We start from the raw sequence: 25,523 nt of genomic DNA on the forward strand, positions 1-25,523 counted from the left end.
AGGATGAAGCAGTTTTCCGGACTGGATGTGTAGGAGGGAAGGTTCCGGCCCTAGCACATGTGTGTTGTCGGTTTCTATTGGCTATTGTCTAATTGTTCTTCAAACCCTTTTCACTCTGCCAGCAGTGACGGAAGTGTTCTGTGCATCTCTGCCAACATTTGGGGTCACAGTTCTTTTTAATTTCTTTTCCATTTCTTTTAATTAATTTCTTTTAAATTCTGGACTGGTCTAGGACCTTTTCAAAAGGTATGAAATGGCATCTGAGAGTTTTAACTTGCATTTTCCCGATCACTACCGAGGACACAGGGACACCGCTGTCCAGCACCCCCTCGTTCTGCACTCTTGCCGACTTCTCTACCTGCTTTTAAGCATTAAGATCTGGGCAGTGCAACCCGACAACTGAAATTTGGTGTCTTGTCTGAAATTACAGGATGTTCCTCGGGCCGCCGTGTTTCCATGGGAACAAGTAACAGTCATCCTTCATGATTAGGTGGTATCCATGGCAACCAAGCCAGCAGCATTTGAATGAAACCGATTTTATTTTATTTATTTTTTGCAAACACATGAAGGTTAAAATGTGTTTCTCCAGCTGTGGCTTCTAAGAATAGGAAGACCGCCTGGTAAAATAGAGACCCTTTTCAACCTCCTAGCCAAAAGGGGATCCAGGATCAGCTGGTCCCACGGTGTAATTTTGCAGAATAGGTGACCGAGAGGTCACCTAGAGGTCACACAGTGAGTCTGAGCCGAGGAGGAAAGACTCCTGGATCATGCTTGGAGGTCTGGGGTAGACTCTTAAGAGATCGGCTAGGTCTCCCTTCCTGTGATCTATCCCTAGGAATCCACTTTCATACTGTGTGATCTTAGCCTATTCACTTAACCCCTCTGGGCTTCTACTGGCACCTGCTGTGGTGTTAGACCTACGGGGCCGTGAGGCCCAGGCCTCCCAGTGTCTGTCTGCCCAAATTTCAAAAGATTTGCTACAAAATCAAAGGCCAAAGACAGCATGCTGGGGCCTAGAACCCTCAGCCTGAATCTCCAGGGTCCCAAATTAGGACTCAGAGTCAGTTCCCTGCCTTCTTTTCCTGTGTAAAATAAAGGATGTGTGTGTGTGTGTGTGTGTGTGTGTGTGTGTGTGTGTGTGTGTGTGTGTTGACTTGGTGCTAAGGACTGCAGATGGCCACTGCTCTTCCTCCCTGACTCACTGGATTGATGAAATCAGCTCAGAGAGGGAAAGGGGCAGCCATGAGTCACGCAGCAGAGTCAGGGTTGAATCCAGGCTCCTGGTGTCAGCCTGGCTCCTCATCCAACCTCATGCTCCATGTCCTCTCCACCTTCTCTGGTGCTGGAAGTGAGAGTCTGGGGGCAGCTTAAGGGACTGTCAGCATGTACTCTTGCTTCTTCCCTGGAGGGCTTTTAGAGGAAGTCACTTTTGCTTCTCGTAACCTCAGTTTCCCCATCTGGAAAATGGACCTCACTATAGTTGCCGTGTGGGATTGCATTTGAAAGGGTCCAGAACACGTCTTCTCAGCGGGGGCGAGGTTGCCCCCAAGTGGGCAAAAAGTTGGTTCTTGGGCTGGAAATGAAAAAAAGCTTTCTGTACAAAGCCTAATATACACAGAGTACATAAAAGATACTGTATCATATCATAGATATGATATTAAGATTTTATAGAGGGGAAACTAGGAAAAAAGTGTCTAAGAACTTTTAAGGGAGAGTAACAATGAAAAAACATTGAGAAACATGGGTCCAGAACCCAGCCATCCATGTGTTTACTAACATTGTGTCTACAGCTTACGGCAGGCGGCTGGCTCCATGGGGAAGGTGTGTGGGGTGTCAGGTCAGAAGAGAGCCTGGCGTGACCCAGACTTTTCCCTCGATCTTCAGTGTGACGAGGGGCACATGACAGCTCCTCTCAGGGCCCGGTTTCCCCATCTGTGGGTAAGAGAGTTCCTTCCAATCAGCTCTGTGGGTGACTCCCTGGCAGTTGAGCTCCTGCCTGGCAGATCAGTTGGGTTCTGGAGAAAAGCAGGTGATGCTCAGACTATGGTGATGACAGGAACATGTAATAGAGGGGCTGCTTATGAAGGTGTGGGCAGGCCTCAGGAACCACAGGGGCAGTGCAGGAGCCCAAAGCTAGGGATAGCAGGGGCTGCTTCCCTGAGGTCCCGCGGAGGAGGGGAGAGTGTGGTTGCTGGGAGGCAAGGGTCCAGAAGACAGGGGCCTCCTGATGGTGGCTGGGACCTTCCGTGGAGGAGGCAGGCAGTCCTGACGCCTCTCCTCCTTCCCCTCGTCTCTTGCCAGGGTTCCTCTTTGGCCAAACCCCATGGAAGCGGAGGGCCTAGAAGTCAGATGATAGCGTCTATACAGGCCAGAGCCAGAGCAGAAGGCAGTGTGCAGAGAGGGGGAGAATAGAACTAGGGGCCATGCAGAAGATACCTGGGAGGGGGTCCCAGCTTTCCCTCCAGCTTTGTCTGGAGTGCAGGCTTGCCCTGGGCATGGGCTGGGACACTGGGGAGGTCAGGGAGGAGAGCCAGCTGCCCCGTGCAGGCGGGAGAGTGGGCCCCTACCCTCTGCCCCTCGGGCTCTTTGTTGGCCTTCCTGCCTTCTCAGGTGGAGGGGGTGTAGCCAGGGCTTCTGAAAGGAGGCTTAAGACTATTTTGGGGGCACTCTTTGCTATAGACCTGTAGAGTTGGGGGATTATGCACACATTTCTTTCCTTCCGGTCTCAGCTTCATCGTCTGTCAATGGGAGGTTGGAGCAAGCAACCTCTAAGAGCTTCCTGGCTCAGACCCAGGAGGCAAGAGGCAGGATGCTGGGCATCGGTGTTGGTCTCGGTGGAAAGACATCCTCACTGGCACCATGTTCTATCGGGACTCCATGCACCTGTTGCCTACAGTGGCAAGGCCCCCCACCCCCCCATCCAGGAAAGTGTAAAGCTGTGGCCAGGTTGTGTGTGTGTGTGTGTGTGTGTGTGTGTGTGTGTGTAAGGAGAGAGAGGGTAGTTCCCAGAAGCTCTAGCTCCTGTTGTCCTGGTGATCCCGAGACCCCCGTGGGGCAGCCTGACTCTGCCAACCAAGTTCCATAACTGCAACGGGTATCCCATAGTTGTTGGTTTGATGGATGAACCTTGACTGAGCACTGCGGGCTGCCTGGCTCTGGGTAGGGGTAGGAAACAGACAACCCATCCTCCTGCCGAGATGCCAAGTAGCAAGTCTGCAAAGCTGACTGATGTGCGGGGTTGTGAGTCATTCTGCCTAAAGCGATCTGGGCGCCCCCAGCATTGCCCCAGAGCTCAGAAGATGACAGTTCCCGCAGGAGGCCGTTCCAGGAAGAGAATTCTAGGGAGAGGGGAGAGCATGGGTAGAGGTGTGGAGGTGGGACATTCCTGCATCGTGGCGGGTACAGCAAAGAGGGTTAGCAAGAAAAGCCAGAGAGTGTGTGGGGTAGAATGGCCTTGGGTACCAGGGTGAGGAGTCCCTTCTCTTCACTGAGGGCATTAGAAGCAGTCGGGCTCGGGGTCCCGACTGTGCCTGGCACTGCCCATCTCCCACTTGTACCGCTTTTCCTGGAGAGGTGGCGGAACCTGGGGGTCAGCCTCTGGCTAAGGTTGGCATCTCAAGACTGAGCCCTGCATACTTCCTATGTGTTGGGCTCTTGGCTGGGTGGTAGGACCCATGGGACTCAGGGCTGAAGGAGCCATGGACTTGATTTGGACACACTGGCCCTCATTCCTGCCCTGGAGCTCAGTAACCTGCGACCCTGGGCTGGTGACTGCACCCCGAGCCTCAGCTTCTGCTCTGGTTGTTGCCAGCTTGGCTGAGTCTAGCAGGTAGGACATAGGTTATGGGTAGACAGCCCCCCAGAGGGAGGTGGCATGTGCTGTCACAGAGCACAGGAGGATGCCCCAGGTGGGTGGTGCGAGGGGGTGAGAGATGAAGGCAGCCGGGGAAGCATGGGAAGAACTTTCCTAGTGAAACCCCCAGAAAGAGTGGGTATTCCTTGAGTGTGACTAGCGAGATTGCGGGGGAGGAGGGCTGAGGACAGCTCTAAGTAGGAAGCTCTACGAGGGAACAGCAAGGGCCTTAAGAGACGGATGGCACCCGGCTGAGGGGGAGCCACGTGGGAAGGGAGCTTTTCTGGAAGAGGCGCCTGGGGCTGGAGGTCAGCCGGCCTGGACCAGTCTCAGGATGGCTTTGCCTGCTTGGCCGTGGGCCATGGCGCAGGAGTGGAGCCTGCCCGGGGGAGAGCCTCAGCTCCGTCCTTCTTTCCTTCTGTGGACTCTCGTCAATGTGACTGCGTGGAAGAAACAGCCTGGAAAGTGCATGGTGCCCTGGCCTGTTCTGCCTTCTGGAAAGCCTGCTCCGTGTGTGAGCCCCATGTCATCTGTCCTGTGTGTGTACACGTCCCCTCCTCAGTGTGTCCCTGGGGTGAGTTTGAGAGTGTACACACTGGAGTATCTGCATAAATAGAAACATGCGCGTGTGTTTGTCCGGGCATTCCCTTCTCACTCCACACCCCTGTGTGTTCACACCTGCCAGCGGAACCTCAGTCCTGCCCTTTCTCTTCCTCGTGAGTCAACAGGTCTTTTCCCAGGCACCCTCCACGCACCAGGCTCCATGCAGGGTTCTGGGGAGGTGGAGATGCAGCCAGCTTAGGCGTGGGCGTTAGGAGTTCTGCAGACAGGCGCGCGCGCACACACACACACTTGTGCACATACACACACACACACTGCAAATGAGAGTGTTGAGAGGAGACTCAGGTCTAGCTATTGCTATAGGAGCCAAAAGGGAGGCAAGAGCAGGGGGTAGAGGGGGTCACCCAGGCTCTCCACCAGGGCCTGCCGGATGGACCAGGCTGGGAGAGAGGAGAAGGAAGGGGGTCCTCTGTTGGGGCCACCTCTGGAGCAATGGAGAAGAGGCAGCTGGTGCCACGCTGTTGTGGGGTCAACAGTGAGGAAAGCGGCCAGGTTGGCAGGTTGGACAGCTGCAGGAGGTTTTATGTAGGTGTGCTCAGGCTGTGGCTAAAGGTTTTCAATGAACTATCATCATTTTAGAGTCAGAATACTTCGGCTGGGCACCGTGGCTCACACCTGTAGTCCCAGCCCTTTGGGAGGCCAAGGCGGGCAGATCACGAGGTCAGGAGTTCTAGAGCAGCCTGGCCAACACGGTGAAACCCCATCTCTACTAAAAATACAAAAATTAGCCAGGTGTGGTGGTGGGCACCTGTAATCCCAGCTGCTCGGAGGCTGAGGCAGGAGAATCCCTTGAGCCCGGGAGGCTGAGGTTACAATGAGCTGAGATCGCACCACTGCACTCTGGCCTGGGTGACAGAGCAAGACTCTGTCTCAAAAAGAAAAAAAAAAAAAGAGTCAGAATACTTCATATTTTGAACAACCCAGATTCTCAGCTTCTCTTGAACCGTGGACGCTGTGGCTGCCCTGAGCCCCTCCTAGTGATGTGTAGCAGTAACCAGTTCGTGCTGAGTGGCTGGCTGCTTTCCTGGGTTCTGGATTTCCTGCTGGCCTCTGTAGGCCTTCCAAGTTTAAAGCCTCTGGAAAAGAAGGTCTGAACTGGAAACCAGAAGTCACAGATTCTCATGTTTGAAAAAACTTGGGGGCCGACACAGTGGCTCAGTCTTGTCATTCCAGCACTTTGGGAGGCCAAGGCGGGTGGATTGCTTGAGGCCAGGAGTTTGAGACCAGCTTAGGCAACAAAGGAAGACCCCATCTCTACAAAAAAGTTTTTAAAATTAAGTAGGCGTGGCGAGGTGTGCCTGTGGTCCCAACTACTTGGGAGGCTGAGGCAGGAGGATCGCTCGAGCCTAGGAGTTCTAGGCTATGGTGAGCTGTGATCACATCACTGCGCTCCAGCCTGGGTGGAAGAGTGCGACTGTCTCTAAAACAAACAGAACACTTGAGAGGTCATACGCACTCCCCCAATGTGGCATCCCAGGAGTTGGCTCAGTTATCTGTCTGCTTGTATGCCTCCAGTGACAGGGAGCTCACGACATTACAAGGAGTGGAGGTTTTGGGGAATCTTTTTCCACCTTTTCTTTTTGAGACAGTCTCACTCTGTTGCCCAGGCTGGAGTGCAGTGGCACAATCTTGGGTCCTGGCAACCTCTGCCTCCCGGTTCAAGCAATTCTTCCACCTCAGCCTCCAGAGTAGCTGGGACTCCAGGTACACGCCACCATGCCTGGCTAGTTTTTGTATTTTTAGTAGAGAGGATGTTTCATCACGTTGGCCAGGCTGGTCTAAAACTCCCAGCCAGGAAAACAGACAGACCTCAGGTGATCGTCCTGCCTCGGCCTCCCAAAGTGCTGGGATTACAGGCATGAGCCACTGCACCAGGCCCTTTCTTCCGCTTTTTGAAAAATTGTGGTAAAAGATGTACCACATAAAAGTTATCATTTTAACTACAGTTTTAAGTGTACAATTCAGGGGCATGAAGTCCATTTGTAATGTCACACAACTATCACCACTATCCATTTCGAAAACTCATCACTCTTTGCAGAAGCTGTGAACCATTAAGCAATAACTCCTTATTCCCCTCTCTCACCAGCCTCTGCTAACTTCAAATCTACCTCCTGTCTCTATGAATCGATGTCTTCTAGATATTTCACATAAATGGGATCATACACAATATGCCCTTTTGGGTTACTCGGTGTCATGTTTCAAGGTCCATCCATGTTGCAGCTTGTATCAGAACTTCCTCCTTTTTAGAGCAGAATGATATTCCCTCACTTGTCAATACCACGTGTGTGTCTATTCTGTTGATGGACACTGGGGTTCCACCATTTGGCTTTTGTGAACATTTGCAAACAGGTATTTGTCTGAGGACTTGTTTTCAATTATTGTGGGTCTATACCCAGGAGTGGAATTGCTGGGTCACGTGGCACTTGTATTTTTAATTTTTGGAGGAACCACCAGACTTTTCCACGGTGCCTGCACCATTTTCTAGGGACCAGTCTGTCTGTTTTCCTGGCTGGGATGGGCGTGGCAGGAGCCTCCAGCTCTGCGGCCTCAGCTGTTCTGGTTCAACCTCTCTCTTCCCCTCTGTTGGCAGAGTCGCCTCAAGAAAGGCCGGGCTCTCGGCGCAGCCTGCCCGGCAGCCTCTCCGAGAAGAGCCCCAGCATGGAGCCCTCGGCCGCCACGCCGTTCCGGGTCACGGTAACTATCTCTGCGTCACCACCACCGCCACTGCTACCACCATCACCACCTCGCCCGGGGTGCTGCTCTGTGACCCCGCGGCCCCCCTTCCTGGAGCCTCACGGACCCGGAGAGCATCCGGCCTCCCTTGCTCTAGGTATCCGATCCCTCGGCTGCTCCCCTCTCGTGGCTCAGCCCTGGTCGCCGGGGCCACATGGGGGGGTCCCATCCTGAGAGGGCGGGGGCAGGTGGAGGACAGACAGCCCTGAAGGCTATGGGCCCGGTGCTGAGCTGGCGCGGGAAGAGAAGAGGCTCAGGTCAGTTTAGATAAATATACCCTTGGTGAGGGCACACACACTGTGCTTGGGCAACCCTGAAAACGTGCACTGTTTTTGTTTCCATATATTTTAACACCTCTCGTGGCATACTATAATTTAAATCATTCTTGGTGGTACATAAAATAATGCTGTATCTTACAATTGATGATGGCTTAGAACCGACAAAACACAGTATATATATCGTAGCTATTGAATTGAGTGGTCCCCACCAACACACAGACTTTTTTTTTTCTTTCTTGAGTTGGAGCCTTGCTCTGTTGCCCAGGCTGGAGTGCAATGGTGCGATCTCAGCTCACTGCAACTTCCACCTCTCGAGGTTCAAGCGATTCTCCTGCCTCAGACTCCTGAGTAGCTGATATTACAGGCATGCGCCACCATACCCAGCTAATTTTTGTATTTTTAGGAGAGACAGGGTTTCACCACGTTGGCCAGGCTGGTCTCAAACTCCTGACCTCGTGATCCGCTTGTGTCGGCCTCCCAAACTGCTGGGATTCCAGGTGTGAGCCACCGCACCCTGCCACACACAGACTTTTTGAAAATTACAAACCTAAACAACTGTATGGAAACAGAACCCAGTGACCCTTAACGTTTGACCGTTTATGCCCCTATGCATTGCTGTGCAAACACGTGCACGTGCGCGCGCGCACACACACACACACACACACACACAAACAGAGTTGTGGGTCCCTTCACTTCCTCATTCAGCAAGCATTATTCTGTACACCTCCCTCTAGCACTGTTTCAGGCACCAGCAACCCAGAGATGACATAGACACATTCCTTTCCCCCAGGGAGCTCAGGTCTGTAGGGCAGGTGGATGTCAGAAGGTTCGTTTGCTCATTCATTCACTCACCAGTTTTTCTGTCATGCCTGCTATGTGCGAGCAGAGGAAAGAGGGTTCTGGGTGAAGGGAACAGAGAGTGTGAAGGCCTGGCTGTCACCGGATGGCATCATATAGGGGCTCCAGAGGAGCTGGCAGTGACTGGCTATTCCCGGTGGGTTGGGAGGGGTCCCTTGGGAGCTGACTTTTGAGCTGCAACTCGAAGGGTCTGTAGAAAATGGCTAGGCAAGGACAGAGAGAGGGGGACTTCCGGGGGCGGGGGGGAGAAAAGCAGCTGCAGAGGTGTGCTGCTTGCCGTGGGGCTGGCTCCTCATCTCAGGAAGCTGAGGTTCAGAGAGGTGAGATTCTTTAGCTGGTGTCACTCAGCCCCTGAGCAACAGAGCTAGGCATGGGAGCCAGGACTCCAGGATCTTTACGTTTTGTGTCCTTTTCTGGGGACCTTGGTCCTTAAGGGATGTGAGTTGAGATTCTCTTCTGGGCTGGGTGCTGGGCGGGGACTGGAGAACTCAGAGGTGGGGATCTGGGTTCAAATCCCAGCTCTTCCGTGACCTGTGTGATCTCAGTAGTCACTCAGCCTCTCTGAGCCTCGTGTCCCCGACAGTAAGATGTGGAATGACAGCCCTTGCTTGGCTGTGGACTTGGTGAATGTGGTCGCCTAGGTCTGACCCATGGTAGGTGCTTCACGGATGAAATTTATCATTACCATCTGAATCGGGTTTCCATTTTTGGCTGTAAAACATCAGTAAAGATCTAGAAGGGTTGGGGGACAGCCAGAGGACAAGGGGTTTGGGGGAAGGTCAGAGGTGAGCCTGGCCTGGGCCTTGGGGACGGACCCGCACACAGACCCCGTGCAGGGCCGGAATCACTCCTCCCTCGTCAGCCCGCAACACACGCTTGCTCACTCACAGGCTCCCAAAAGCTACGTCCTCACGTGCTCAGCTGACTTCTGCTCTGTGTAGACCCCCGAGGGAACCTGGGAAACATGGTTTTGCCTCGGGGAGGCAGGGGAGACGACACAGGATATACTGGGATAACTGCCACCGTCACCGCCATTTCAAATCCAGATGGCTAGATGTCAGCATCTCTTGCAGGGGTGCGCCTTTGGGAGAATCAGTGAGTCGGGGTATAAGGTCTATAAGGCTCATCCTGCCCACCTTCTCCATGGAAACCGAGGCCTGGGAAGGGCTGGACTTGTCAGAGGTCACCGCCCAGCTGACAGCGGTTCAGGAGCCTGGGTTGTTTACACCCTCACAGCCACCCCTCCTCATCCGTGAGCCAGCCAGGGACCTGCAGCCACTCTGCAAGGTGTTGAAGGTTCAGTGCGAGTCCCGCCCCCACCTCTTAGGGACTATGTGACCCTGGGAGAGCCCCAGTTTCTCCTTTTGTGAAATGTGGGGGATGGGCTTTGTAAGGCAGCGTACAGTTCAGGCATACAGTAGGTGCTTCAATGTTCTGGTGCGGCAGCTGAGAGAATGGGCCCTAGAGAGTCTGCCGACCTGGGATTCGGGTCCTCTACAGCCTCATACCAGCTTTGTGGCTTGGCCAGGAATGGAACTCCGCTGCCCATCTGGGCCAACTCTCTCCCTCCTATAGGGCGAGTTAGAGGGTGGGGGAATGGCTCTCCAGGACCACGTAGTGCTACGAGGCTGGCATGTGCCCTGCAAGTGATAGGGGCTCTGAATGGGGATGGGGGAAGGCGCCTGGCGTAGATGACCAGAGAGGCTTCCTGCGCAGCTGTGGCCGTCAGCTCTCAGGCTCCTGAGATTCAAACCCAGGTCTGTCTGCTCTGTGCCAGGAGCATCTCCCGGAAGGGAGGGAGGGGAGGGTGGCAGGCAGCAAGCTGGGGCCCTGGATCCACATAGACCAACAGTCAGGCTGGGTTTGGGGGCTTTACATGTGCCCACCCAGCTTCCCCAGGCCCTGGAACCCCCAGCAGCGACGGCTTGCTGTTCTCTCCCTCTGCTGCCTCCATGGCAGAGGAGCCACGGTTTGATTCGGGAGGCAAAGAGCTGATGACTCTTCCTGGTCTCCCCACCTGCAGCTCCTCGGCCTGCCCCCTTCCCCAGCCCCAGTCTTCCCTGTTGCAGGCTGGGCCCTCCCTCCGTCCCTCCTCTGCGCTCCCCCCTCTCCATCAACCTCGAGGAGCGTTGGCAGGCCCAGGGTGTGGGAGGTGGCAGAGACTCTGGGAAACTTGACAGCCAATTGATTCCTCCTCGGGAAGTTGAAAGTGGAGAGTCGTGTTTGAAGGTTTAGCTGAAATTAGGTCTCAGGGCTATTTTTTGCGAGATGGAGAAGAAGTGTCAGGGAGGGGAAGGCCCAGGGGGCTGGCAGAAACTGCAGGTAAACTCAATCCTGGATTGATTTCAGTTCTTCTAGGAGCAGGTCTTTGGTTTCTTTCAGCAACTCACTTTCACTGGGTGCCTGGCTGTGCACCTCCTGCGTCATCCTGATGCTGTGACAGAACAAGGCACAGTTATCTCTGGCCAGGAAGGACAGAGAAGACTTCTTAGAGGATGGACTTTTGGGGCTTGGCTTTGAGGGTTGTATAGGAGTTCGTCAGGAACCAAGGGAGAAGAGTATTTCAGTTAGTGAAGTGAATAGAAGCGAGCTAATGGCCTTGTGTGATTGGAGTGCTGGATGGGTTGAGGGCCTGATGGGAAGGGTGAGAGGTCTCGGTGGGTGGGCTGAAGCCTTGGGACTTTCTCCTGCAGGACGCAAGAGCTACAGCGGATGGCGGCTGTGAGTGGAGCTAGCAGGAGACCTCTGGTGTGTGGACCTCAGGTTTCCCAGCTTCTCACGCCTCCTCTCACTCCTGCAGCCTCCCCGCACCCTCCCTATGTTTCAGCTGTCTTTCTGTCACACAAACACCAGAAACAGGCCAACATGCAAGCTAGTGGGTGACCCTCCCACCTGTGTCACCAGGGAAAGGCTGCTGGAAATGATCTGGTTCAACCGTTCCCTATACAGAGGAGGGACTGAGAATCAGAGAGGGGAGGGTCCTTTCCTGAGGTCACACAGCGTGTCTGGGGTAGGGCCTGGAGTTGAGCCCGGGTCTCTGTCCCTCTCCCCCTCATCCAGTACTCCCCACCCCTTGCTCCTTCCTGCCCTCTCCTCCCAGCTCCGCGAGGCCAGCCACCCCGTCTGAGCTGAGCCCCTCTCCCAGCGCCCATCACGTTTCCTGGAAGGAATGTGTGTTCTTTGGCCCAGCCGCCCCTGAAGCCCCCAACAGCTACCTCCTGCTCATCTGCGCACTGCCCCCTCCTGGCCACCAGGTCCCAGCTGCAGAGGGACCGGCAGTTTGGACTGGGGGCTGCCTAAAGGAGGGACACAAGACTTGAGGTCCAGGAGGGGCATTCTCTGCTCCCTACAGAGTTGGCCTCACTGCCCGCCATCTGTGCCCTTTCCAAGCTACACAGGCTCCGGGCGGCTGTTGGGGTGGAGAACAGAAAAGCCAGCTAGGCTCACAGATCAGAAGAGCCAGGTCTGTCCCACGGTATACGGGGAAACTGAGGCCCGGAGAGGAGCAGCTTGCCCAGGATACTTGCTGGAGCTCCCTCCACTGGCCCAGGCTGCTGTGGTTCCATCTCAGATGAATGTTCACTTGGGACAAATCTATGTTTGTAGCCCATCAACCAGCAGAGGGATGCCAGCCATGCAGCCCTGAATTTAACAGGGTGGCAGTGCTGGACCCCTGGGTGGGGTCCCACCATGGGCACTCCAATTTTCTCCAAACCCCTGTGCCTCCCAGTTCCTCTGAGTGTCTAATTAGTCTTCGCTGCAGCATCAGCCAAAGCTGGCCCCTGAACCACTGTGTGCCCATTTCCTAGGGAACGGGAGGGAGAGTAAACAGAATATTTATTACAAAAAAGAAAAGTATGAGGAGTTTGCTCCGTTCTGCTCCGTGAGCCAGAGTCTCCTGAGATGGGCGGGGTGGTGAGAGAGCAGGCCCCATCCTCTCCACCCTCACCCGCTCCATCCCTGCCCTTCAAGGAGACTGATTGGTATTAAACTATTCAAACCCAAAAGGGACGTCACTGTCGTTTTGGTCTGTGTCTGCCTTCTGCAGGTGGCGTCCCCCTTTTCTGCAGGGGGAGTGTTGGAAGGTAGGACTCGTGAGTTGGCCAGGGTGGCCAGGGTGGGGCAAGGATGGTCCTTGGGGCAGGAAATGTGGGGACAGGGGGTCTTGGAGCCTCTCGAATCTAAGAGCAGGCCAGTCTGAGGCCTGGGACAGAGGTGGGACCGCTGCAGTATTGGTAGGGTGGAGAGCTGTCCCCCCACCCCATTAATAAACAGGAAGGCAGTTTCGTGAGGTCCATTTTACAGCTGAGGAACCCGGGCTCGGGAAGGGGAAGGGCCTGCAGCGGGTGGGAGGCAGCGGCGGGAGCCCAGCTCTAGTCTGTGAGTCTTGCCACGGTGTGAACAACTTACCTTCCTCTTGCCCTTTGCCTTCCTTTATTCTTTCTTTCGATACATTTTTCATCAGCACTAATTGTGTGTCAGGGCCTATGCTGGTCATTGAGGGTAAAATAGGATGAAAACGTAGTTGCTACCTGCAGAAATACAGAGGGGTCAGCTGGGGCTTGGGGAAGTCATTTCTGGGCGGATGAAGGGGAAAGGACGTTCCAGGCAGCTGGGACAGCCCCTGCGCAGGCCAGGACATGGGAAACAGCTAGGAGCAAATGACAGCAGGAACAGAGAGCAGTTTGGGGGCTGAAATGTGAGGAAGTGGCTGGAATGGAAGCAACAAGAGATCCATGGCAGTAAACAGAACAGATGGGATCTGAGGCCATATTAACAGGAGTATGAGGTCCTCAGCAAGGGAGGTGAGGTGGGCCAGAGTAGGCCAGAGCAGACATGGAGTACAGCGTACTTGACCAGGCTGGAAGAGATTGGACCTCCTTCAGTGGCCAGAAACCAAGACTGCGTGGGGATCCATCGTGGAGTTCGGGGGACAAGCAAATCGCTTTTCTCAAGCACATTCTCAGGAGCCCGTTCCACCCCCTCAACATCTGTGCTCAGAATGCCCTTGTGCAGGGGTAGGGGTAGGAGCCCACTTGGAGGAGTCCTGGAATCTCCTGCCTCCTCCTGGCAAGGAGCAGCTTGGCTTGGGCCGCGTGAGTGGGGCATGGAAGTGAAGGTTACAACACAGCCTCCGTACCCCCTCCTCTTCTTGCCCTGGGGTCTTCCAAACGCATGCGACGGCCATCCCTGCAAACTCCATTTCCCCAGCCCTGCACGTAAGCCCAGCACCGAATCAGATGAACTGGTTGGTTCCCATTGAGGTGTAGAGGCTGCCTCCCCAGTCCCTGCATACGTCAAGTTCAGTGACGGGCAGGTGGAATGCTTTGTGAGGGCCTTTCTGCCTCTCTTCAAACCTACTCGGGGTCCTGGGGCTACAGTGCTGGCCCCTCCCAGGGGTAGTCCCCCTGCCCAGGGATGGAGCAGGATTAGAAGCCTCCAGAAGGCTGGCTCAGGCAAGTTGCCTCACCCTCTTTCCCTGTCTGTAAACAGGCAGTAACCCCTCCCCACCAGGCGGCTGTGGGGGCTCAGTGCCTGGCACAAGGGAGCATTCCCCAGTGTTCACACCTGCTCACCTCGCTTGTGTGAGGGGTACACCTCCTCCCCACATTTCCCCCAGAACCCCAGGTAACTGGACAGATCCCTCCCCCTTCCACACCCCTCTGTCACGGCCCCAAAGCAGTATCACCCCGGGCTGAACTTCTAGGGCTCAGCCCTGGCACTAGAAAGTGGAGAGGGGTGGAGGGGTTGCTAGGGGACGAGAGACCCAAGTTCTCAGGCGGCAAGTTCAGATGGAGGTGGAGGTGTCTGCGCAGGGTGGCTTCCCGCCAGCTGGGGGCAGCAGAGGGCAGCGAGTGGACTCGCGGGTGGCTCCTCCCAGTGAGTGTTGAAGTCCCAGGGGTTTGTGTGTCCGGGGCCACAGGCAGCAGCCCACTGTGCTAAACAAGGGCGGAGCCCACTGCTGGGGGCTGGGGGCAGCTCAGATCTGGGACCATCTGTCACGGTTGGGCCTGGCATGACTGACTGTGCCATCTGGGCTTGGGTGGACCAGAAAGCCAGGGCTTCTGAAAGGGGCCCTGGGTCAGGGACACTGGATGGAACAAGGTCTGGGGTGGAGACAGCTGTCCACGAAGAGGAAGGGCACAAGGTGAGGTGGACCAGCAGGTGATCTGTCAGGCAGGGCCGCCGCACGGTGGTCACCGGGCCGGGGCCAACACTCGGTCACTGCCACCCTTGGGTGGGTTGCAGGCACCTGTTCATCTACCACTTCACTGAGGGGGCAAGGCGGGCATTGTGGGAGAGGCAGGGTGCTGGTCAGAGCTTGCACCCCAAGTCCCACTGACCGGGGTTCGAATTCCAGCTCTACCACCTCTGCTGTCTGTACGAGGGGGCGTTGAATCCTGTTCTGCGTGGTACTCTGGGTCAGGCCCTGTGCCGAGCACTTTCTGAGTATCGTCTCATTCGATCTGTACAGCCTGAGACTCAGGTAACACAAATCTCCCTCTTCGAAGGTGACAAAAATCAAGGCAGATGGGGAGTGAAGAGTCAGCTGAGGACGGCTCCACTCGCGGGCTGGGTGCTGAAGTTCTCACAGCGCCTGGCCCACGGTGCGCTGCTCAGTCTCTGCTAGCCAGTGTCGTTTTCCTCCCATCTCACGGATGAGGATGTTGAGGCCCAGAGAGGGGAGGTGCGTGGTCCTGGGCCACACAGCTGGCGGGGACAGAACTGGCATTTGGACCCAGGCCTCCCCATCTCCCTGCCTTCTCTCGTTCTGCCCCTGCTTTGAGCAGGCCTGGCCCCCGGGCTGAGACACCCAGGGTAGGAGAGGACTGCTCTCCTCTTGCCGACCCGCCCTGTGGCCCTACGGGTCCTCGCCTTTCCTGGGAGGTCGGGGGGGACCTGCATGTCAGGGGCAAGACTCAGATGCCTTCCTTTCCCCACCTCCTCATGCTATGAAAATGAAACCATCAAGTGGCATTTTGGTGGGACTGCAGACGTAATTATATCTGAGTCGCTGGGTGGGAATTCTTTCCCAAGCCAGGAGGCCCTGTGTGGAGGTGGCAGCAGTGGTATCTGTTTCCGACACAAGGCTCTGCGTCGGGATGAGTAACTTCTCCTGTGGAATTGCTTAGAGAATGTCTAAAATGAGCTGAGCCTGTTACTCCCCTGCTCTAGCACCTTAGATGGCTCCCAGCAGCGTGGGGGATCCAGTTCCCAGCCCGGCATTTTAGCCGCCCGGGCTGTCCCAGCTTTCATGTCTTTGTATGGACAGGTTCTTCTTCTTCTTTCTTCTCTTGCTTTTTTTTTTTTTTTTTTTTTTTTGAGACAGAGTTTTTTTGCTCTCGTTGCCCAGGCTGGAGTGCAATGGCACAATCTTAGCTCACCACAACCTCTGCCTCCCGGGTTCAAGCGACCCTCCGGCCTCAGTCTCCCGAGTAGCTGGGATTATAGGCATGTACCACAATGCCCAGCTAATTTTTGTATTTTTTTTAGTGAAGACGGGGGTTTCTCCATGTTGCTCAGGCTGGTCTCAAACTCCCGACCTCAGGTGATCCACCCTCCTTGGTCTCCCAAAGTGCTGGGATTATAGGCGTGAGCCATCGCACCCGGCCTGTGGACAGGTCCTTCTACCCACAATTCCTCCCCATTTCTCTGTCTCCAGAGCTCATCAGTGCCATCCAGGGCTCTGTCCAGGCTGCAGAACACCGCACCTGTACACATGCTCTGACAGACACTGTGACTTCATTATCCATCACATTCGTCTCTCCCACCAGACAGTGGTCGCCTTCTCAAGGACAGGGACTGTTTCTGATTTGTCTGAACTCCTGGCACTGGGGCAAGGTCTCACCTGTGACAGGCTCGTGAGGGGCTTGTGGATTGAAGGTGCATGTGTCAGAGAGAGACAGGGAATAAATGAATTAAATGGAGTAATTGCAGGGTGAGCAGGGAAGAGGGTGAGCAGCGACCTCTCCACTTCTGCCAGCCCCACACTGTGTGTCTGAGGTCAGAGTGGCCCCCTGCCTTGGGAGGACAGGTCAAGACAAGTGACCCAGCCCATCAGAGGCCCGACGAGGATACCAGCCCTTGCCTTGAAAAGTGCTGGGTGTGGTGGCTCACGCCTGTAAGTCCAGCACTTTGGGAGGTTGAGGTGGGTGGATCACCTGAAGTCAGGAGTACTAGACCAGCCTGGTCAATGTGGTGAAATCCCATCTCTATTAAAAACACAAAAAATTAGCCAGACATGGTGGCACATGCCTGTAATCCCAGCTACTCGGGAGGCTGAGGCAAGAGAATCGCTTGAATCTGGGAGGTGGAGGTTGCAGAGAGCTGAGATTGCACCACTATACTCCAGCCTGAGTGGCAGAGTGAAACTCTGCTCAAAAAAAAAAAAAAAAAAAAAAAAAAGAAAAAGAAACTGACCTTGACTCTACCCCGTACCCACGGGCCTTCTGAGGCCAGGACTCCCAGGTGAACCTTGGCCTGCAGATGGTAAATCAACCAGGGGGAGAAATAGCCTATAAAATCCTCTCCCCAAATGGTACATTTTGAATTCTGTAGTGAAAAGGGCTTTTAAAAGCACTGCTTACTCAGGTGGATTGATGGGGTTTCCCCCACCCCTCCCTCCCACGAGTGTTTACTGGTCCTCAGGCCTGGAGCTCCCTGGGGTTCTGCTGTTTCCTTGGTGGCTCTTGGTCCAGGGAGAGAAACCAGATAGCACCTGTTTCCTGCCTTGCTGCCCTGGGGCCACCCCAGCCAGCTGGGTGCCTGGAAGTGCAGGGCGATCCTACCCAACAGAACCCCACTGTGGCCCTGCACAGGCCTAAAAGTTGCGCCATTAGTGCCCCTTTGTCCCTAGAAGATCCTTCCCTGCAAATGGGTCACCAGGGAGGCACACCCAAGCTGGAAAGGATGTAGAGATCAGCTAGACCAAACCCCCTCATTGTACAGCAGGGAAACTGAGTCACAGAGAGGCTCAGGTGCTGACTCAGTGCCTCAGTCCGATCACGGCGTTACATGAGAGCTTTAGCTCTGGAGCAGTCTGTCTGCGTCGGGCCCAGCCCTGCCGCTTCCGGACCATGCGGTGCTGTGCAAATGAGTTGCCCTTTCCGAACTTCTGTTCTCCGTCTGCACATTGGGTTGTGAGAATTAAAGAAGAGAAGTCATGGGAAGCCCTAATACTGTGCCTGCAGCTTAGACAGGGCTTACTAAATACTTCTGACTAATTCGCAGCATCGTGTTGGAAGAGCCCTCATTAGTATTAATAGCAGAGCTGGGTTTTGACCCCAGAGTTCTCGACTCCAAACGTGGTTTTCTTGCCACTCATGCAGCACACAGAGGACAGGACAGGGGAGTTCTGCTGGGGAGTGAGCACTGAAGTCAGCAAGCCGCCCCGGGAGGACTGGCCGGGACCTCAGTGATAGGGCGTGGAGGCAGGTGGAGACAGTACAGACCCAGCTGCAGGGGTGTAGCTGCCTGGTGGAATCGGCTTCCTTGCAGCCACGTGGCCCTGGGTGTCCAGCTCCCCACCCCGAGGCCAGGGCTGGCTGAGAGCTTAAAGAGCTGATGAGGTGTTTGTAGCTGTCCAGACCTCTGGGACAGGCTTATTATGCTAAGGCAAGTGTCAGCTGGAGGATTTATGGGACAATGAGTCACTCCCTGGCTGCTCTGGTTGTCACATCCCAAGCTGAGACCTTGGGAATGCGTAACTGGTTTCTGTTTGCCGATGTCTGCTCAGTCCTGGGCACTGGCAGATACCAGGAGGACCCTGCTGACGTCCGAAGCTCCCCTCCCAGCTTTACCTTTACCCTTTTCAAGACTGGGTTCCCCTCTTTTCCCTCCGTTAGACTCTCAGTGTTCCTTAGGAGTCCGCTTTACTTGGGTGTCCTCTGCACTGGGGAAGGGATGACAAGCCCAGGCTCAGGTGGTGGTGTGTAACTTGGAGGCTGGAGGGACCTGTGGTAACTCCAGGGGCCTCCCAGGGCAGCCAGACTCCCCAACTGTCCTACTGCCTCCTCCAGCCAGTCTGCCTAGATTGCTCTGAAGTGAAATCCTTTTGAAAAGCCCCACAGAGCACTTTCTCTGTTTCCTTTTATAGCATCCAATATGTGTTAATTCATTCAGGAAATATCAGTGCCAGGTGTCCAGCACTGGAGACCCCAGCTGCCATTGGCTCCTGCTCTGGAGGCTTCACAGTCCAGTATGGGGTGGGGGAGGCACTAAACAAACACACTCAGAATTACAACCGTGATAAGTCTACAGGGAGACCTGGCCTAGTGTGCGGACATCAGGGGAGGCCTCTAAGGCAAAGACTGAGCAGATACCTGCAAGGGTATGGAGGGTCTTCCTTCCCAGGCAAGAGGAACAGCCCAGGCCCTTCTGACTAATAGCTGGGCTGGTCTCTGGTGGTCAAAGGAAGTAATAAAAAACTATGATAATGAAAGTGATTATGAGAGGAATGACAGCAGTTCGTATTTATTGTAGTTTCTTCCACGCACGATCTCATTGAATCTCCACAACCACCTTGTCCCCATTTTACAGAAGAGGACACAGGCGTGGAAGGTTAAGTCGGGAGGCCAAGGCCCCCATAGCCATTAAATGTTAGAATCACCTGCTCTCACCCTCTTCCTGGCAAGGATGAAAGATATTTACGTTTTACCTGGGGATTCCTAGAGATTGGATTACCCTGACAACCTAAAGAGGTGTGTCAAACGGTGGGATTTCAGGTGTGCTGATGGGCAGGAGAACTGTTTAGGAAAGGGACCTTTAGCTCTTGACAGGGGACAAAAGTCACATGTTCAGGGAGGGAGCTGTAAAGACAAGCTTTCAGAGCTGGAGAGGAGTGAAGCCTCACAGAGTGAAGCCCTGCAAGAAAAGCGGGGAGGAAATGGGCGATTGTTTCGGAAGCAGTTAAGAGCTGTCTTCCGGCCTTGGTCTTGAGATCTGGGCTCCCAACTCAAGCTTCCTCGGCCGCTTGCCCTTCCCATCCTGGTTGTGAATTTGAGCACCCGTGGGCCAGTGTGTTTCGCTTGCGTGTCTGCAGTTCTGTGGGTGCCTGATGATAGCTGAGTTGTTTGTTTTTTTTTTTTTGTATCTGTGGGCTTGTTTCAGTGTATTTGTAGGTTAGCTTGTATGTTTCACGACGGTGTGTGGGCTTGTTTCAGTGTAATTGTATGTTAGCGTGTATGTTTCATGACTGTGTATGTGTGTATTCGTGTGTGTGCTGATCAGTGTGTGTGTTAGTGTGTGTATGTGTGGCGGTATTGGAGGACTTATATGCTTATGTATGCATTTCTTTGTGGACTGCCTTTCCTGCATGTATTTGTATGCGTGCCTGTCCTTGAACTTGTGTGTTTCTGGCCTTGTATATTTCTCTATGTGAACATGCTTAAGTGTGTTTTTCCAGGCAGTATTTTAACACAACAGTGACCCTTGAGTGTCAGGGTCCAGCTTCTTCCTGGCGTTTCCCCGAAGTTTTATGAATGTGTTCTCTTCGTATGACTTAAGTAGTCTGGCTACTTTCTCTAGGTGGTGTATGTGGCGATCTCACTGGCATGAGATTGTGGAGGATTCTATGGGCACAGGGTGGCCTGTGAGTAGATGGCCACCAGGAAGGGACCAACTTAATCCCAGCTTAACATGCCTCCCCTCTTCGCGTGTCTCAGTGTCTGGCATTCCACCATTAGTGAGCCAATCTCCAGCTGGGACCCCCTTTGATGGCATGTACCTTTGAGGGGAGGAGGCCAGAGCCCCTGGCAGCCTGCTGAGGGTAGAGACCCAGGAACAGGGAAGGTGGGGCGGGGGCAGGAGGAATGGTATGTCTGAAGGATTTGGGCAAAGCCAGAGAATTCCCTGATGCCATTAGTGCCAAGCCTGGGGCGGCCCAGGCAGCCTGGCCCCGGCAGCTGCTCTGACTTTATAGAATCATCAAATATCAGCCCTGGAAATGAGCTTGGTGATCACTCAGCCCAGCCCCTCGCATAGCAGGTGGGAAGACTAAGGCCCAGAAACAGGAGGTGTGGGCAGCCTGGGAGGTTCTTGAAGCAGGGATGCTGAAGATACAAAGAGCACTGGGCAAGGAGCAGGGGACCCAGGTTCTAATGGCCCCACCTGGGGACACTGGGCAGGTCCCACTGCCCTCTGGGCCTCCAGTGCTTCCTCTGTATCATGTGGGCACTGGCCTGGCTGCCCTCTGTAGGCCCTCCTGGCTCCCACCCTGTGACTCTGGAAGCACAGTGCTTTTCCAGTACTGCCACCAGCCTGCCACGGTGTCGGGTCGGCCTGGCAGCCTGTGCAGCTAGTATTTCTCCCCTCCTGGAACTGAGAGAGGTGGCAGGATCTGGATGGGATCTTCTCCTCCCTTTCCTGTTTATTTAGATGTGCTTTTGGCATTCGGGCGAAGCCCCAGAAAGATATTGAGAGACATGCCTGTCAAAACAGCCTCCCTTCTCCAAGGCTCTCTGTTTGGGGATGGGCCTTAGAAACTGCTATGGGAGGAGCCGGGCCTGGGTGGAGGGAGGGCCCGCAGGGTTCTGTCTCCATCCTGAGTACTGTCTTGGGGTCTCCGAGTGGGCAACTGAGGGCTCAAGGGCGACAAATGTCTGCCAGTCCGCCTGCCTGCCTGCAGCAGCCCAGGTCAGTCTGTTGAAGGGGAGAGGGTGATGAAGACAGGCCTGGAGGAAGTATGCAAGGACAAAGAGATGCTGGGCTTGGGGGAAGGAACCCACCCCTGACTGATCACCTACTGTGTGCTAGGCATGGTGCTCAGTGCTTCACATTCAGGTGAGAAGCAGTGGCTTTGAGACCATTGGTGACATGGGGTTCCCGGGTGTCCAGGTGGCGGTGCTGAAATGCAGATCCCTGGTTCCCTAGGGGCTGCCTAGGGACACAGGCAAGGACAGCGCTGGGCAAGGTTCGCCTCTCTGGGGGTGGGGAGCCTCCAAGTCCTCCCTGGGAGTCCCCTGTGGCAGCCCTGCTCTCAGGGCCTCTCTTTCTTCCCTCCTGCCTTGACTTTGGTCCCTGAAGCCTATTACAGTGCCTGGGGCTGAGTGTGGGGAGGACAATTCCAGCTGTCCGTTCTGTTCCCCTATATGTGGGAGTCCCCACGCTGCCCACCCGAGGGGCCAGAACTCTCCTGGTTATAGTCCCAGCTCTGCCACCTTCAGCAGGTGGCTTACCTTCTCTGAGTCTCCATTTCCCCACCAGGTAACCCAAAACATCCTGAATTCTGAAGCCCTCATCCTCCCAAGGATTTCTGATAAGAGGCATTGGGTCCCCCTAGGCATCCCCTCCTAGAGTGGGGGTGACTTGTCAGAACGGAAGCTCAATTGCTGGTAATATGTCATCATCGTCACATGGAATTGATTGAAATGAAGTTTCTAAGGCCCATCCCCAAACAGAGAATGAAGAAGTCACGTGTCTTGAATTCTGAAAGGCCTGTGAGAAAGTCATTTGGGACCTTCTGGAGAAGGAGTGGGGTTGGGGGCCAGATGTCAGGATGGCGGTGTAGTGGCAGGAACTGGGGTGGGAGAGCTGCTTAAGGACTCGGGTCCTTCCAGCCAGAGACCCCCCAGCCTCTCACTCCTACTCAGATTCCCCTGTGCCTTGGTCAGTGATATGATGGAAGCCTAGCGGCCCTGGGGATCAGCTGACATAGGAGGAGTGTCCAGAGGGGCAGTGAGCCATCCACAGAGAGTGGCAGGGGCTACACAGCTATCCATGCCCAGCTGTCAGGGAATGAGCTGGGGAGGTGGCACCAGGCAGCAGCCTTGTGCAAAAGCCCTTGGGCCTTGGTTGACCTCAGCGCCATGGCACAGCTGCCTGACAAGTAGATGGGGACATGGGTTGCCTTAACAGAGGCAGAGTGCCCCATCTGGGGAGGGAGCCATGGGTCCCCGCAGACTGTGTAGGCTGCTTGCTGAGCTTTAGACATCAGTCCTTGCTCCAGTGAATGAAAGCTGAGGCCTCCACCTGAGCAGCCCTGCCCGCCCTGTGCACTTTGGACATCGGAAGTCTCTGTGAGGTTGCTTTAGGAAAGAAGAAAAAAAGGTGCTCGTTTAAAAGAGTTCAAAACTACTAAACTGGATGACACTCTGTGGCTCCAGAATCATTTTGCAAGCGTGTTCATTCATGTCCCTCTCCCCCTGCCGGGCGGCCTGCAGGCCCCTCGAAGAGCCCAGACAGACTCGAACCCTTGGCGGTCATTTACCCGCTGCGGCAAAAAGAGGTGGTTGTGCTCAGCCAACATTAGTATCAGTCACAATAAACCTAGCAAGTACTGTGTGTAGTTGCTTAATAGTTACTGTCTTTCTGGCCACATTGTACCTCATTTCATCCTTCCCAGGGTCCCATAAAGTAGGTATCATCATCAGTCCATTTTACACCTAGGGATACCGAGGCTTAGAGAGACCAGTAATTGGCCCACAGATTGTCTGAAGATTTGAGGCCAAGCAATGTGAGCTGCCCAGAGGACATGGTCAGCAAGCGGGGGCTCCTGGGGTCCAGGGCCATCTGCAGGAGAAGTGGGATACAGCCAGGCCTTAGGGGGTGTGGCGAGGGGTCAGAGTCTGTCAGTAGGCAAGAGAGTGATTATGGAGACAACTTATAATATCCTTGCAGATGAGCTAGGCCCAACGCATTACTGCAAACTGAGTGTTTTTAACAGTCCTGTACATGTATACGGGATTCCATCTGAGAATGATATGTGCCTTTTGTTGAGCCCTTACTGTCTGCCCCACTCTGAGCCTAGAGCTTTATCAGTTTTTTGTTTGTTTGCTTTCTGAGATGGAGTCTCATTCTATCACCCAGGCTGAAGTGCAGTGGCACAATCTCAGCTCACTGTAACCTCTGCCTCCCGGGTTTATGTGATTCTCCTGCCTCAGCCTCCCGAGTAACTGGAATTACAGGCTTGTGCCATCATGCCCGGCTTGTTTTTGTATTTTTAGTAGAGACGAGGTTTCGGCATGTTGGCCAGGCTGGTCTTGAACTGCTGTCCTCAGGTGATCCACCTGCCTCAGCCTCCCAAAGTACTGGGATTACAGGCATCAGCTACCATGCCTGGCAGCTTAATCAGCTTTTATCTGCCAAGTTAATCCTCACTGCAGCCCCCCACCCATTTCACAGAGAGGTGAGGGGCCTTGCTGTCAACTCTTGCAGTGAGGGGTCTGTGGAGCTAGGTTTGAGCCCCATGTGCCTGCCTCCAACTCGGTTCTTAGCCACTGAGCTGTCATTGGTCTCCACTAGGGTCCTGGAAAGTGGGTATCAGGAACCCTGTTAGACTGAATGATTTGCCCACAGCCCCTCAGTTAAAGGTTGTCTTTGGTCTAGAATAAGAGTTTCTGACTTCAAGACCAGTCAGCTCCTCTTTCCAAGTTTGGGCTGTAGCTGCCTCCAGAAATCAAGTTCCAGGAGCTGCCCCTGAAGGGACAGTAGAAACGGTTTGCCTCCCTTCATCCGGCAATGAGGGCCCTCCACCCCCGTGAAGGAGTGCAACAAGCTGTGTAGCTGGGCAGAGCAGGGAACTGGAGTCCGAGGTCCTTGATTAACTTTGCTTTGTGACCCTGAGGAAGTCCTTTCCCTACTCTGGTCCCCAGTCACCCTCTAATTCAGCCTTCGCATCTGAGTCCCCTTCTGGCGGTGGTATTTGTTAAGCCTGTCAGATGCAAGGTCCTGAGCTGAGTCCTCTGGGGAACACAGGTCTTTAGGTGGATGTGTGATAGGATGGGTGGGTGGGTCAATGGGAACCCTCTCTGTTCCCTGGAAGCATCACTTTTCTCATGATCGGAGCACCCTGACCTCTTGAATATCCATCCATTGCTTACCCCATAATGTTCATGGCTATCTTGGCCACGGTGTCTAGCACATAATGGCTCTCAATAAAGTGGAAGAGTGAAGGTGGCAGTGGGTATTAGGAGTCCCCAAGGTCATTGTCAGTTTGGGTGGGGGAGGTACCATTCCGAGTAGGCTTTAAGGAGGAGGCTGCTTGTCAGAGGAGCATTAAGTAGAGTCACAGAGGGTGGAGTGGGGAAGAGGAGGTGCCACATGTGCATCAAACCTCCTAGAGAGGAGAAAACTTTTTTTGACTCAGAAATAGGATAAAGCCATCCATACTGCTCCAGAATGAGCTACATAAATTGTGAAACATGCTTCTTTGTTCTTTGTATCGCAAGATTGCAAAAATTGTGAAATTTCCATCAGCGTAGAAAAGAAAAACCAAGAAAAAGTACAAGCGCATGGGATAACTTGCTTGACCACAACCTCTGGGAGAGGAGAACCCTCCAAATTAGCCAGGTGCAGCCCTCCCCTCTACCTGGCAAGAGGCGGAGGTTGGGAGAGCTCAGAGCTCACGAAGAGGTGCAGCTCGCTGCCTCCACGCTGCGTCTCCCAGAGAGCCTAGTGGTCCCCTGGCCTGCCACCATTTGTGGTCCCTCTGCAGTAAGCATTGCCTTGTCTATGGGTCACACCTCTGGAGAAGGGTCATTCCCGCAGCCTCTAATACCTAAGAGATATATGTGGCAGCGGATGAGAATACTCTGATGGATAATTCCAGGCTGCAGAGGTGAGAGGCATTTGGGCTGCGCTGCCTGGGATGGCCTTCTGTTGAGGTAGCATTTCAGGTGGGCCTTGAAGGACACGCAGAATTGCAACAGGTGGCCACAGGGGTAGGTCTCCTGTGGACATGAAAGGGTGAGGAAAGAGGAAAAGGCAGAGGGAGAAAGACAGGAAAAGGGAAATCTTGAAAGCTATCAAATCAGCCAGGCCCGGAAGCTGGGTGTCCTTGAGTGAGTCACTTTACCTGTCTGAGCAAGCTTCATTTGCAGAGAATGTTTTTCTGTCATTTTCTGTCTGTGAGGGTGACATGAGATGACTTGTACAGCCCATGTTTGACCTTGTCATGTTGAAGATGGACAGATGCAGCCCAGCGCCTGTAGCAAATGTCCACGGCTCCTCTTAGACACAGAGAGCGCTGCCAAACTGACCCTTTATTTTGTGATGGATGGAATGTGGCATTCGGATTATGTATAGTAACCTCGAGTTAAGTTAATATCCCACTTGCCACCTGGAATTGAGACTGGGGTGGGTGAGCCCCCAGAATCGCCCCTCTCAGAGGACTCTCCCTCCTCCAGTTTTCCTCTCCCTCAAGCTGCCTATAGGTTCCAAGCCCGGCAGGACCCAGGCTGTGT

At 54.3% G+C, this 25,523-nt stretch overlaps 1 protein-coding gene across 8 annotated transcripts in view; it reads left to right on the forward strand.

The window, feature by feature from the left end:
* DAB2IP (DAB2 interacting protein) overlaps window positions 1–25,523 on the forward strand; it is a 211,369-nt gene that overhangs the window by 98,976 nt on the left and 86,870 nt on the right. For 4 of the 8 annotated variants that reach the window (XM_039474934.2, XM_039474938.2, XM_039474940.2 and 1 more), the window contains exon 2: window positions 7,065–7,168. In XM_039474934.2, the coding sequence (XP_039330868.1) occupies window positions 7,065–7,168 (104 nt within the window). Of the gene's footprint in view, window positions 1–7,064; window positions 7,305–25,523 lie in introns of all 8 variants that reach the window. The other 4 variants (XM_074395286.1, XM_074395284.1, XM_074395283.1 and 1 more) reach the window with 1 other exon arrangement.

This window comes from Saimiri boliviensis, chromosome 2, assembly GCF_048565385.1.
Source record: "Saimiri boliviensis isolate mSaiBol1 chromosome 2, mSaiBol1.pri, whole genome shotgun sequence".
Taxonomy (NCBI): domain Eukaryota; kingdom Metazoa; phylum Chordata; class Mammalia; order Primates; family Cebidae; genus Saimiri; species Saimiri boliviensis.